The sequence below is a fragment of the Lissotriton helveticus genome, chromosome 9 (genome assembly GCF_964261635.1).
Source record: "Lissotriton helveticus chromosome 9, aLisHel1.1, whole genome shotgun sequence".
Classification (NCBI taxonomy): domain Eukaryota; kingdom Metazoa; phylum Chordata; class Amphibia; order Caudata; family Salamandridae; genus Lissotriton; species Lissotriton helveticus.
This window is the reverse complement of record NC_136070.1, coordinates 146600202-146614060: the sequence shown is the minus strand read 5'-3', so window position 1 is coordinate 146614060 and position 13859 is coordinate 146600202. Positions and strand designations below refer to the sequence as shown.

The window sequence follows — 13859 nt, the reverse complement described above, 5'->3', positions numbered from 1 at the left end:
GCGGATTCTTGTTGTCCTGTTGGAATTGTTCAGGAGAGTGACTTGGGAAGGCTGAGTCTGGGTCGAGAACATGCCCACTTTGGGCATTGTCTAACCTCATATTTCGGGGTGTGCTAATTGGTTTCAATTCAGACTGTTGCAATATATCTGTGGCAGTGGCCGTGAGGGTATCTTGTCTTCCTGTTAAGGCGTCTTTAGGTGATTCGGTTTTTATATTTGCAGAATTTTGGCCTGTCTGTATTGGTTTAAATTGTAGAAGTTTCTGTTTGAGTTTTTTTGGTGTCAGTTTCTTTATAGACTTGTCCATCGATTTCTCACTCTGTGGAGGGGACACTGATGGAATGCTGACTGAAGCCTTGTGCGGTGGAGATAGTTGGTCATTTAATGTCAGGCTCCGGACATGAGTAGCTGGTAAAGGGGAGGAGATCGGTTGGACTTCTGTATTATGTCTGGCGCCTATTAGCGTCCGATTCCTTCCTTTCCTTTTGTTCTTTCTATGGGACTTTGCAGTGTATTGAGAGGGGGGGGTTCAGCTGTGATCGCAGTGCTAGTCGTTGGCTCAGCTTCTGGTAGTCCGGGAGATGGTGCTTGAGTTGACGGTAAAATAATTGCTGGGCTCTGGCCGCCCGGCTGGATAGTCGCTGGGCCTGTTGGTATGGGTGGAGGAACAGGAAATGGATCGGAAGTTTTTGGCTTCACAGATTGAAGGGCTGTTGATTTTAAGTCGCTTATCAAGTCCCCTAGCATCGATGGTAAAGATGATAGTTTGTCTAAGATTGGGTCACAAGGTAGAAAATGTGATGGGGGTGATTGAGCTGAGAGTACGGCGTCTTGGCCCCTCCTTATAAGACCATTTAATTCCGATATTTTCCAATCGATCCCTGAAATAGAATCGGCCATTGACTGCAAAACAGAAAGCTGTAAGTCCATTTTTTGTGCCTGGAAGTCCAGAGCAGTAGCCGAGTATTGCAGGGTGTTTAGGATTGTTGTCCATGGTGTTTCGGGGGCTAGTTTGTCTAAATTGCTGCTCCCCTCTAATCTCGGAGAGGCGTTAGTAGTTGGTTTCCCTTCAGATGGGTTAAGGTTATAAGTAGCAACTAGTTCCTCCCACTCCTGTGCTGCTATAGAGGACATGTCATTATTTATAAAGTTGTGTATAGGTTGGGAGTCATTGAACGGCAGTAAGGTGCGGCGTTGGGATGCCGTTGGCACTGCTGGCCTAGTGTTTGGAGTAGTTTGTTCACTAATACTGCTCAGGTTCGGTTGGGATGTTTTAGTTGGAGTCATTGGTGAGCCTGGCAGATGAGGTGATGAAATCCCGCTACCTTGCCCTTTAAGGTCCGATGAAGGTTCCGTGCATACGTCTTGGATTTCCTTCAATAAGATTGGGAAACTGCTGATTGGTTGGAGATCAGGCAGATCTTCTCTTGCCTCCTCTCTATGGATCATGGCCTTAGTGGCCGTTAATGCGACTTGACTTCCATGGGGTAATGGGCTGAGCTTTCTGGGTTGGGGCTCATACTGATTGACTGATTGTCGGTCGGTTGCTGGCTCAGGGGGTACAGCTTTGGTTGGTAAAGTCCGATCTATCACGGAAATTGATCTATTAGACCCCTTATCCGGGGAATTGAGGAAAGTAGAATCCTGGTCAGCTGTGAAGGTGTAAGCTCCTGTTTTTCTTAGATCAGGTGGTGTCGATGTTGATATAGCAGCGGCGGCCCCGTTGCTAGATGGAAAGAAAACATTGGCTGGTTGGGATGGGCCTACTTGGCTCTTAGTCATGTGGCACCAGCCGGGTTCGCCTTGAAGAAGCGGAGTTTGGAGGCCTCTAATGTTCCCTGTCTTGGAGTAAATGACTGTCCCTGGGTCTTTGAGGAAGAAAAACTTTGTGTAAATCTTAGGTTGGTATGAGCATATCCTTTTCTTTGCTGGCAGTCCGTCGATAGTTACAAGATTGTCCGAGACTATTGATGGGGACTTTGGTGCTGGAGATGGTAGAGTTTGTACGGACCATTGAGAATGCTGAGGGGCAATAGTTGGACAAAGCGGTGCCGGGGGGATGTTTGCCAGATCATTTTTATTTGACGGATCAGTTAGGATTGAAATTTGATTTGAAGGCAGCGTTTCTATAGCTGTCGAGGTTGAGTCTCCTTTGATAATTTTATTGCATGTGTGTGGACCAGTGTCCTGGGAGTTGTTTAGGTTTAGTGGAGATATTGGCTCTGGGTTTCCCAGTTTCCTTTTCCGTGTTTAGAGTGGGATTGGTACGCAAGGTAGAACAGGGATTGCAAACCATGCATTTTGTTTTGCCGATATTCGTTTACAGTCTTGTTTTGTCTACGAACAAGAGGGCCGGGACCTTCTGGCCGGCTAGACGTGGGGCATCATTATCACAGGTATTCAAAAACACTATGAGGTCATTTAAAAACACTGTAAAAAGGGTGTGGGCTAATACACATCCCTGCCTTACTCCGCAATTCACCGGGATAGGATCGTTAACTTCACCCAACATGCCACATCTAATTTGTTCATAGTTGTTCTGGGGCAACCTCTCGATTATATTGCACAAATATGTTGGGATGCCCAGTTCGGTGAGGCGTTTCCATAGCAAGCAGCTGGGGACAAGATCAAATGAAGCTCTTAAATCAACAAAGGCTGCATGAAACATCCCTAGTTCAAAGTTAACGGTCTTCCACTAGAATATCTGCAGTCTGAAGACCTTATCCAACGTAGAAGTATTCGGTCAGAAACCTGCTTGTAGGGGACAAAGAATATCATTCTCTTCTAGCCAATGCTGCAGTCTGCCCAGTATGACCTTGCTAAAAATGTCTGTGCTGTGTTGATTAAGCTAATTGGTCTATAATTGGCTGGGTCCAAGGGTCAACCCTCCTTGTATATGGGTCGGATCTCGGCCCTGCCCATGACTTTGGTCTACTAGCCCCTTTAAAATGGCATTAAAAACCATTATAAAATATGGTGCCTATACCTCTGTTTCTGATAAAAACACATCTCCTGGTATCTTATCGATACCAGGTGCTCTCCCAGGGGCTATCTTTCTAATAGTGTCTTCTACCGCCTTACAGGTTGTTGGCGGGAAGCCTCTATCGTCCCTTGCTTTACCACTGCACAAAAGAGTATCAGCAGATTTGAGGAATAGACCTGCCACAAGTTTTTGTTGATATAGGTTGGTGAAATGGGCTATCCAAGCCTCTGCTGCCACACTGTTGTCAATTTTGGAGCTTCCTTCCCTATTTCCGGAGGCAATTAGGTTCCAAAATAAAGTTTGGTTGTTTCCCCTAGCGGCAGCTAAAAGGAGATCCCAGTTTTAGCAGTCCAATTTCCTTTTAGCTAGCCCTACAGCTAGTTTATATTCAGCTCTTTTTTTTCCTGGACATCATCACTCTAACAACTCTTGATGGTAGTAATCAGAGCGCTTTTAGGCTGACTGCATTTTTTGTTAAACCATGATGGTACACTACTCCTTGACTCATAGCTGCTCTGTAAAAATCATCCTCTAGGCTACAGAAGAGAACGTTGTGTACTTCTTCTACCTTCTGTCCAGCGAGTTCATCGTTAATTCATAGACTGAGGGAAATAAGTGCCTCTATGTCTTTACCCACCTGGCCATATAGAGAGCTCAATGCCCTGTCATACATATTAATAACAACGGAGGGAGGGAGAGAAAAAGTGGATTCAGTCTCCCCAGGTATATTTCATAAACAAAATAAAATCCACTCAGACGGTGGGGGTGGTGGTCCCTACTATGGTGGGGAGCACACAGTGTTGTATCATACATAGCCACTGCCTGCCAGTGAATTCTGTATTTACCATTAGTAAGTCTACACCTCTCCTCCATAGGTTGGGGGGTGGCTTGCTTGCTTCAGATATTTGGACGTTCTAAGGACAGTTCCAAAGCATTATGGTCGCTGTCGTGCCTGCCTACCACAGCCATATCTTTTAGCAACAGCCACTTTTTAACGTCTAAGAATATATAGTCTATAAGGCTAGTACTTCCTATCCTGTTAAAATATGGCTACCCAGTCTATCAAATGTTGTTCGATCGTTACAGGCACAAACCATACAATTCATGGATAGGGCATTTAACTGTAAAGTCAAGGGAGAACCACCTCTTAATTGGGAGAATGTTGATAATAGGGATTGATCATATCCTGTCATCCTCTGCCAGGGAGTGGTAATTTGCCAAATCCTGTGGTTCGAACTGACAATTTAAGTCATCCCCCAGTATTTTTAGCATGTTGGGTAGGAGACCTGCTATGTGCGCAATTAACTTATCGTTTGTGGGATATTCCTGCCGCTTTACAGGGAGTCTTCGATATGCATTGTATAAGTTTACTCTGCGGCCGTTGGAAAAATTAACAGTCACAAAGAGAATGTCACCCTCTATTATTTCAGACCTCAATACCACGCAACCCACATGTAACCCCAATCCAAATCATTAAGCCTCCTGATGGCCTTCCTTTCCCACAGGCCCTGCATTAGCACAATAGATAGCAAAGTTGGAATTGCTAATTTCGTGGATTTGCCACGTTTCCTGAAGGAGGAAAATATCAATGGTGTTGATATAGGAACCTTCAGTTTCCAGTAACATTCCAGGAGAGTATCCCCCCCCCAGAGCTAGTTAGCACCAGTCCCCCAGAGGCTACTCTAGTAGTCCTGCACCATGGTTCAGATGGGTTAATTACTTTTAAAGTATGCATTATACATGGGTCTATAGGGGAGGTATTAGACAAAGTAGTTGCCTTTAGGGAAAGTTCAGGTGCAAAATATTCCCCTCCCTGGGAGGATAGATCTAGCATTGCTCCAAGTACAAGGAGTTTTCTTTGGGCTGGACAGACATTAATGGACCCAGACTGAAGTTATTACCATTGGGGCATTGGCATCTCACTCTCTTTTGAATAGCCTTACAAGGTGAGTAAGCTTGCAAGCCACAACCAGCTTCTTCAAGTCAATCAACAAGGACTAATGGGCAAAACCTATTGTGGACTGGGACATTGTACAATGCTCCTTGTAGCATTTGCTCTACGGTAGGATACTTATGTGAAGCAGTAGGTAAAATTCTAAAAGCACGTAGCATTCGTAATAGAGGTGCCAGTGGGGGGAAGTAGTGTTGCCGCCGTATTCCTCGAGTGAGCAGAAGAGTTATTACATAACAAGTCAAACAACTGCAGGGTGTCCAAAGTTTAGAACCACACAGTCTCCTGGTCGATCCTTGACCCCCTTTCCCAAGCCACTCCACACATTGTGTAAACAGTATATTATTAGCCATTGTGGTGGGGAAGTTCCTGAGTTTGCCCAGCCAGTTCAGGCACTTATTGCTCAATTCTGTATATGTTTCTCTCTGCCTAATTCTCAAGCCAGGAACCCCAGACATCAGAACGACATACAGACAGGCCTCCGGGGGCAGATCGATAGTTACCAGGGCTTTTTTTTCATTTGGGTTACAGTTAACCATTCTACTTTCATTGGCGTTTCTTGCGGGTATATCTTCTGATTCAAGTTATGATCGTCAGTCAGGCAGGTATTAGGCTTCTTCCCATTATCCCCTGTGTTTCCTTCTTTCCTCAATCCCTGTGTTGTTCCTACATTGCTTCTGCGAGTCTGGGCTGGTTCAATAGTAGGAATGCCATCCCCCACTGGCTGCTCAAGGACCAGAGGTGATACTTCGGGCTGGTGTAGATGTACTTTGGAATGCGTAGTTACCCGATATTCAAGGGCAGATATTTTGACCAAGAGCAGGGCAATTTCCAGATGTATCATTCCCTTAAGTTGGTCCGCTACTGAACATACAAACGTGTCTAACCAGACTGGTTTTGATGTAGTTAGCTTTTCTTTTCTCTTGGCTGGAGTCATTTTTCCACTTTTAGCCTTGGATTTGGCTACCAGAGTGGCTCTAGTGATAACACTTTTGGACTGGCGCGGTTTGGTTAATGCCCGATTGTGTCTGGTTGCAACTGGGGGACACCTCCCTTTAAGTGTTCCCTTGCAACAGTGGGACAACAAGTGTAGGACTGGCAGTCATAGTAGGTAGTTTGCTTGCAAGGCTAGAGTCACTATCAAGATCAGTAGTGGCTACAACAACATCTGCTTGAGGGTTCGACTGACAGGGAGTAGATGGAGCTATACAGGCGGGGCTTGTGGGGGCTTCTCCATTCTCCCCATAGGAGAGCCTCCTCTCTGTAAGTTCTATTTCAGTAGCAATTACACCAATTGCTCCTGGAGCATTTTGTTAATGGTAGTTACTTTGGCGGGTTGTTGAGTAGCAAGCCCCCCACTGGTACAATTGCATTTCCCCATCGAACGCAGGGTCCTCCTAGACCTTTTAATTAGTGGCTACAACACAGAACTTGGTGGCAGGTATTATTACCGCACTAACTGTCAGTTTCGAAAAATATTCCTTGGTTCCAGCCACAATGTACACTATTGCCCACCTCCTAAAACCAGCCACCAATGTTGGTCTTAACTTTACATCGAAACTTTTTTACACGAATGTGGAGAGGCAAGGTGTTTAATACAAATTTATGGCTTCAAATGCCGTACATTAAACATAAATGGATGACAGGAGTGATGAATCTCCAAACAGATGGCGTAGTTTTCAAAATGCTTTTATTGTGATTCATAAAATCCACAGCCTACGCTTTTCGCCCAACACAGGCTTCTTCAGGGCTTATCTTTATTTCTTGGAACTGAAGTGCAATTTCTCCAATTATGGAGTCTTCGCTGACTTCCCACTCCTGGGAGGGCGAATGTCTCCTGGACCACAGGATCACTAATTAGTTTGTTTAGTAGATATTTTTAGGAGACACACACCTTTCCGGAACGAGGACTCGAGAAGAAAGACTACGATATAGGAGATAACCTTGTGTGCCTAAAGCGGCCCACGATAGCGACACGGCTTTTGACACAGTTATTCTTTCGTTCCAAGAAAATAATTACCATAAAATATCTACAAAAAAACGAATTGGTGATCCTGTTGTCCAGGAGACATTTGCCCTTCCAGGAGTGGGAAGTCAGCGAAGACTCCATAATTGGAGAAATTACGCTTCAGTTCCAAGAAATAAAGATAAGCCCTGAAGAAGCCCGTCTTGGGCGAAACACGTAGGCTGTGGATTTTATGAATCACAATAAAAGCATTTTGAAAACTACGCCATCTGTTTGGAGATTCATCACTCCTGTCATCCATTTATGTTTAATGTACGGCATTTGAAGCCAAAAATTTGTATTAAACACGTTGCCTCTCTACATTTGTGTAAAAAACCTTTAAATTAGTAATAATCAAATGGAACTTACCCCTGCAGACCTTCATAATCTGGGTTCAAAAGGGGTTGTCTGGCCCAGCCCAGCATCGTCCCCGGCCAGCTCTTGGCCCGGTCATGTTTTGCAGAGGGAACCCCCGCGGCTAAGGTAGGTGCGTCCGATTGCTGGTGGCTTCTGGCCGCAGAGAGTGCTGGGGCCTGTGGTCCTGCCTTCCCACCCACAGACAAAGCATCCCGTGCAGCGGGAATCCCCATGGCTAAAGTAGGAGCCTCTGAGCGCTGGCACAAGTGCTGGCGGCTTCCGGCCTCTGAGTGCCGAAGCCTGCGGCCCTGCCCCGCCATACGTAGACAAAGCGTCCCTAACCACTTTTTGAGCTAGATGGGTTTTTAAAACAAAACATTCCGTAGCCAGTTGCCTCACTGTTTCATGTCCGCATAACACTTTTTCAGCCCTGAGCTTTTCCGTTATACTAAATCATATTCAGGTTTATTCTGAGTAACTCAATGAAAGTAAACCAAGACTTCAGTGATCAGAATGCATTACATTTTGAAATGACAGATCAGATCGGCACTGATGATATGGAGAGAACTGGCACCTTGCTCTCGGTCCTTGCATTTCTTCCTCAGTTTACTTTAGTCCATCCTATTTTACTTCTGCCTTTGAATTAAATCATGCCTTCCACTGCCTTGGCACCTAATTCGCCTAGTGCTCACTTCTGCCATTTACTTCTATTCCTTCATTACATTGTTCCTTCCTTTCTCCCTATGTCAACGTCGTCCATTTCTTCCATTTGCTACATCCCTGTCCTTGCTTCCTTTGGAATCTTGCACCTATTTCTTTTACTCAGCCACCTCACCTCCCCTCTCTTATTTCCAGGGTGAATCCACAGGGCAAATGCAAGTTTCACAACACATGTAAAGTAGTTCTTTCAGGCTGATGCTCATTAAAACACATCTTGGGATGGGGATCATATGTATTTGCGGACACTTTGAGTAGAGCGAGGTTCTCAAATGCTTCCTTCGTGATCGGGTTTCCCCAGTCACTCCTGGGGCGAATAGTAACACCGAACATCAGAACAGTAAACTTTCAGTACATACCAAAGAAGCACCCACTAGGTCATAAATCGACCCATGTAGGGTCCATCCTGCTCAAGTTCAATATAAAGCAAGTTATTTTTACGAGGGGTTCACACAAATGTCATCCAACAGCAAGAAAACTTTTCCTTAGTAAACATGCCTTTCATTTGGATCTAGGCAACACGTGTAGTGTTATTATGTCACTGAATACTACTTACGAAGGTAGTAAGGATGAGCGATGTCTGCAGTCTCCTGCTCCAGCCTGAGCAGCTCGATTTCAAGGCTTTTCTACAATAAAAAGGCAGTGTTGCCATCAACTGGTTTATCATTTTTCAGTTCTCACTATAGAAAACTTCATTAGAATTTCCACACAAAAGGCTCACATCTCACAAAGCTGCAATGTAATGCAGACAGAAGGGGGTATTTTGATATAACAACTTTTTACAGCAATGAGAAGCGGGTTTAGGTAAGTTAGGTTTGCTCACAGTTGAAATTTCACTCCTGATAAAATGTTTACGTTCTGTTGCTATCCAGATTGCGTAGGTCGTGAACTGCAGTTTGCCCTTTTTGCTCTAGCTCAGTCGGACCCTCTCAAATCTAGGAACTATATTTTTTATTAGTAAGTAAAATGTATTTGATCAATTATATGACCATAGCAAGATAAAAAACAATTAAAACATCCCAATTGCAGGGTAAACTAAATTTCATCATACAAAGAGTATTAAAAAGGGAAAAATAGCAGCACATACATTTAAAACCTGTTAAAACACCGTCCCTATGATGTGTTTACAAGCAAAGATACATTAGTTACCATATTAATGATCACAATCAGATGCCTTTTTATAAGTACCTAAGGGGCCACAATTCATTATGACAATTTGCCAGCTCAGCAGTTTTTCATAGCCTTCGATGTCCTCCACCATGCATGTAGCAGGAATCTCGAAAGTGCAAAGACAAGCCATCTGGTCGAATCTGTATTAAAAATTCTCATTGCATCTGCTGGGCTGTGACATGATAGCAGACGGCACGCTGGTGCTATCCAAGTCCTACGCAAATCTATGTAAGCTGTGCAATAGGGAATAAGGTGACTACTGGTCTCTATAGCAGAGTGACACATAGGACATGTCAGCAGAGGTGAGTTTTGACCCCATTTGCTCTTTACAGAGTTTAAAGGCAGAGTGTCGTATCTGAATTGTAAAACCAGCATTCTACCCTGGGGTGGTTCTACATCATCAAGGAACATTTCAAAACTATGGGTAAGTTTTATTTCAACAAAAGCAGAGGTCAATGTGCCATGGGTATTCAAAGTTGAAATGCACTGATCTTGATAATCCCAGAACCTCTTTTTCAGTGTAGGCATCATCCCTTTCTTAATGCCTTCAGGGCAGTCCCAGATAAAGCCCAAGCCAAATTTATAGAACCAATCTCTAATCCCTCCTAGCCATTTAACACGCCCACTCCTTTTATGGAGGATAATCAGCTCCGTTAAGCAGCTTCTGAGAGGGACTTGAGAGTTATTGGTCCAGATCCTAATCCAGAAGGTTAATACCTTCAAGATGGCGAAGTGGGCAATGGATCTGAGGCCGAGGTCCAATCTCAGCGGTAGGAGAGGGGTGTTCATGAGTAAGTTTAAAATTATCCTGATGAATCTATTTTCCGTAAACACTAGACCTTTTACATTTTCTAGACCCCAAAGTTCCGCTCCATAGAGCGCTGCACCCAACCCTTTAGCTCTATGGAGTTCTAACAGTGGGGATATTGGTCTGTATGAGGAAACTTTAGCCCTCTTGTTTATTGCACTATCTATATGTTGGAGTGTTAAAGTGCTCTTTTCTATCCAAGCTACATTTTCATTTATTGGAACCCCAAGGTAATCAAAGGATTTTACCCGCTCCAGGCTTTGGGAATTGAGAAGCAGCATCCCCTTAAGATGTTTATAAGGATTGAACACCATGTATTTGGTCATACTACAATTGATTGCAAGCCCCCTTGAGTTACAGCCCCCCTCAAATCTATTGAGGAGGTTCTGGATTCCTCTTGGCGTTTTTGCAATCTAGAGGGTGTTGTCCGCAAATAGCAAGCAGGGGACAGTTCTGCCTGCCATTTTAGGAGGGTCTCCATCACAGTTGGAGAGCTCACCTATAATTCCATTCACAAAAAGTGTGAATAGAGTAGGGGCCAGGACGCATCCCTGGCGGACACCTTTTTGGATATTAATATTGCCCGTGAGTCCACCATTTGTGTTCCATCTGACCTTTGCAAAGGTGTTCTCATGCAAGCGCACCAAGATGTTAAGCAGGTATGGTGGTAGGCCCATGTCTCAGGACGGACCACAGTTGGGTTCTATTGATGGAATCGAAAGCTGTTTTTAGGTCCACGAACACAACGTACAGGTGACTTCTATTGACGACCACTTCCTTCCAGATGATCATGAGGAATCTGAGGACCCTAAAACCCGCCTGTAGGTCAGAAAGTACATTTTTATTCTCCATCCATTGTTGGATTCTAGCTAAAATGACCTTCCCAAAGATTTTTTGGGAAACATCGATGAGTCTAATGGGTCTATAATTTTCGGGGGAGCCCTTATCTCCTTTTTAAAAATGGGGATGATTTCAGCGCCCTTCCAGGAAGGTGGGATCTCTCCCCCTTCCAAGATGGCGTTGAAGACTCTAGTTAATAGTGCCCCCCAGATTTCAGGCTCTGCTCTATACATGTCTCCGGGTAGTTTGTCCAACCCAGGGGCCTTCCCTTTCCGGATAGAATTTATGGCCACGGTAGTCTCCTCAACAGTGAAGGATATATCCTCCATTGAGGGCGGGGAGAAGAGAGCTTCCAATGGGTCTATTCTTATCCCCCCTCTCCCAGAGCTGCATATAATCTCCCAAAGTATTCCTCCCAGATTTGAGGCTTCAAGTGAAAATTATTTTTTGTTATTAAACTACTAGAGCCTTTGGCCATTAAGTGCCAGAATCTTTGACTGTTCCCCATCTGTGAGGCTTCCACAAGATCTCTCCATTTATCAGCCTCCCATTCTTTTCTTGCATTTTTCTGGCTAGAAATGTAGTTTTTCCTGCTTGCTCTTATGTTATCTGGTGATTCAGTATTTACCGCCTTCATAAGGATTTCCTTTGCCCGCCTACATGATTGATTATACCAAGGTTTGGTATGTTTACGAGGAAGGATGTTATCATTTCTTTTACAAAAAAAAGGTTTTATGGCATCCTTTAATTTCCTGAAACCTTCCAAAGTGTCAGCCCTGTTCTCATTTGTTGGGGGTAGTTTCACTAAGGCTCTCTCTAGCATTTTATGAATTTTTGGGAGGGCTGTCTGGTCTAGGAGAATCATCGGCCATTTAACACTTCCCTCGTTATTACTTGCAATGACTGGGGCGTTATTTTGAAATGTAGGGCCATGGAAAACCAACATATTGTGCAGTGTTAAGAATAGAGCGTTGTGGTCACTGTTGTCCCCGTCTATAACCATCATATATTTAACCACATGCGCGCTAGCGGTTTTCCCGCTGCGCGCTGCGATTTTAAAAATCCCGCGTTACGTGACGAGCTCAGCTCGTCATCCGCGTAGCGCAGGTTACGCCCACGACGAGCTGAGCTCGTCATCAGCCCCGAAGGGGTTAATATTCCCCCAAAGTTCTATGTCGACCAGAAAATAGTCGATTCTGGATTTAGATACCCCTCGCTTGAAAGTAAACGCAGCTCTCTTATCTGATTCAGTTCTGCCATTACAAGATCGAAGCCCATGGTCTATAATCAAAGAGTTTACTTGCTGGGCTGCCCTAGTACACCTTTTTAGGTCTCGCCCTGGAATTCGCATCCGAAGGATGCGTCCAGGGCTGGAGACTTGTAGCGAGCTGACACGGGGGAATGACGGACAAAAAACTGTCACGCGCTTCTCCCCGGCTGGATTCAGCTGCTTGCACGCGCACGTCGGCTCCGTCCACATTCACAAGAATTCCCGCGCCGTGCACATCCCCACACATACACACATGCATGCATGCGCATACACACACAGAGACACTCGCTCGCACACACTCTCTCCCTCCCCCCGCAGTCATCACACACGCATACACACACGCACACACACAGACTCCAAGACACATACACACACGCACGCTCACACACATACAGAGCCCCCCGCCACCCCACGCACACACACATGCCCCCCGCCCCTCAGTAAAGGCTCAGTAAAGGCCCTCACTCACCGGTACTTGTCTTCAGGCGAGGGCTCGTTGCAGGCGGCGGCGGTCTCTTCCTTCTGTGCGTGCGAGGCTCTCTCACCTCACGGGAGCCCGCCCGGGCTTCCGGTGTGTCTTCACGTCCCGCCCCCGGCCTGCCTGACTTCCGCCCGGGATTGAAAACCTTGTTCTCATATTAATAATCACTCGCGCTTCATTCGCGGGTGAGTCTTAATGTGTGTTGTTGAAGTGTGTAACCTCATTCTCTTGTATGTACAGCGCACAGACACCTTCCGTCTTCACGCCAGCGCCCATGGTTGAGGCTGTCAATGCTTCCTCAGCTGGTAACCGACAGGCGGAGGTATCTTGCGGGTATAGAAAGCAGCTGGCGCTACAGGCAGCGAACGCCAGGGGCTGTTGGCATTACTGGATGCCACTCTGGTTTATGCACAGACAAGAAATCCCCCCTGGGACAAAACGCTGTTTTTTTAGCAAAGTTTTGTAAATTCTACCTGAAGCCACAGGAGAAGGCGCTGCTGGCACGCACTGGCAAACCACCTACTCAGAGGGAAAGTAAACGCAACAGGATAAAACTGTTTGAAGCGGACTACCAGTGATAATGTAAACTAAACCCCAGGCCAGCACCTCCACGCTTAATAACTGAGACGTTTTATGGTGAACGCTGCAGTTTATTTTGGAGCCGTGTAAACATTTACATATCTCTGTCCAGCGATGTCAGTGTTTCCCTTCCACCTTCACCACGAAGTCATTAAAGCGGCAGCGCGGATTAGGGTGTCAGCCGCTGGGACTTCCCTCCCTGCAGGATCAGGGATCTGGTACCAAGGGTCGAATGCATTAGATTTCCCGCTTAACACCGTGACGTGTACCGGACCGCATTTCAGTGGTGAATACGTGAAAGAGCGAAACTCGTACAGCACAGCCGATAGTGTCTAGCGATGTCCCTCCGAAGTCACGCAATGTCCAATGTCTGACATTCCTCCTCCTAGTCAGGGATCTGCGTGACTGTAAAGTCAATAAACGGCATTGTACAATTGGGAACAATACACACCTGTGCTCCTATAGTGCACGTCACTTTCTCTCTGCACCGTGTAACCTCGCGCAGGGGCCCCTCCCGAAACCTATTTATGACCCGTGACGCCTCCCAGGAGAGCAGTACTTCACCTCTACAACACGCCCGTTACCCCGCAGGTAAGTGCCATCCATGCAGGCCATTATTAGGTACCTTACAACACGGTACTTTACCACCCAGGTGCGTTTTTAAAAAAAAAATAATTACAACAAAATGTAAGTTATTT

General features: G+C 45.5%; 1 protein-coding gene across 1 annotated transcript in view; it reads right to left on the bottom strand.

The window, feature by feature from the left end:
* Window positions 1–13859, bottom strand: part of LOC144781040 (HAUS augmin-like complex subunit 2) — a 62864-nt gene that overhangs the window by 23987 nt on the left and 25018 nt on the right. The window contains exon 3 of the mRNA XM_078659658.1: window positions 8570–8639. Coding sequence (XP_078515784.1) covers window positions 8570–8639 — 70 coding nt within the window. The remainder of the gene's footprint in view (window positions 1–8569; window positions 8640–13859) is intronic.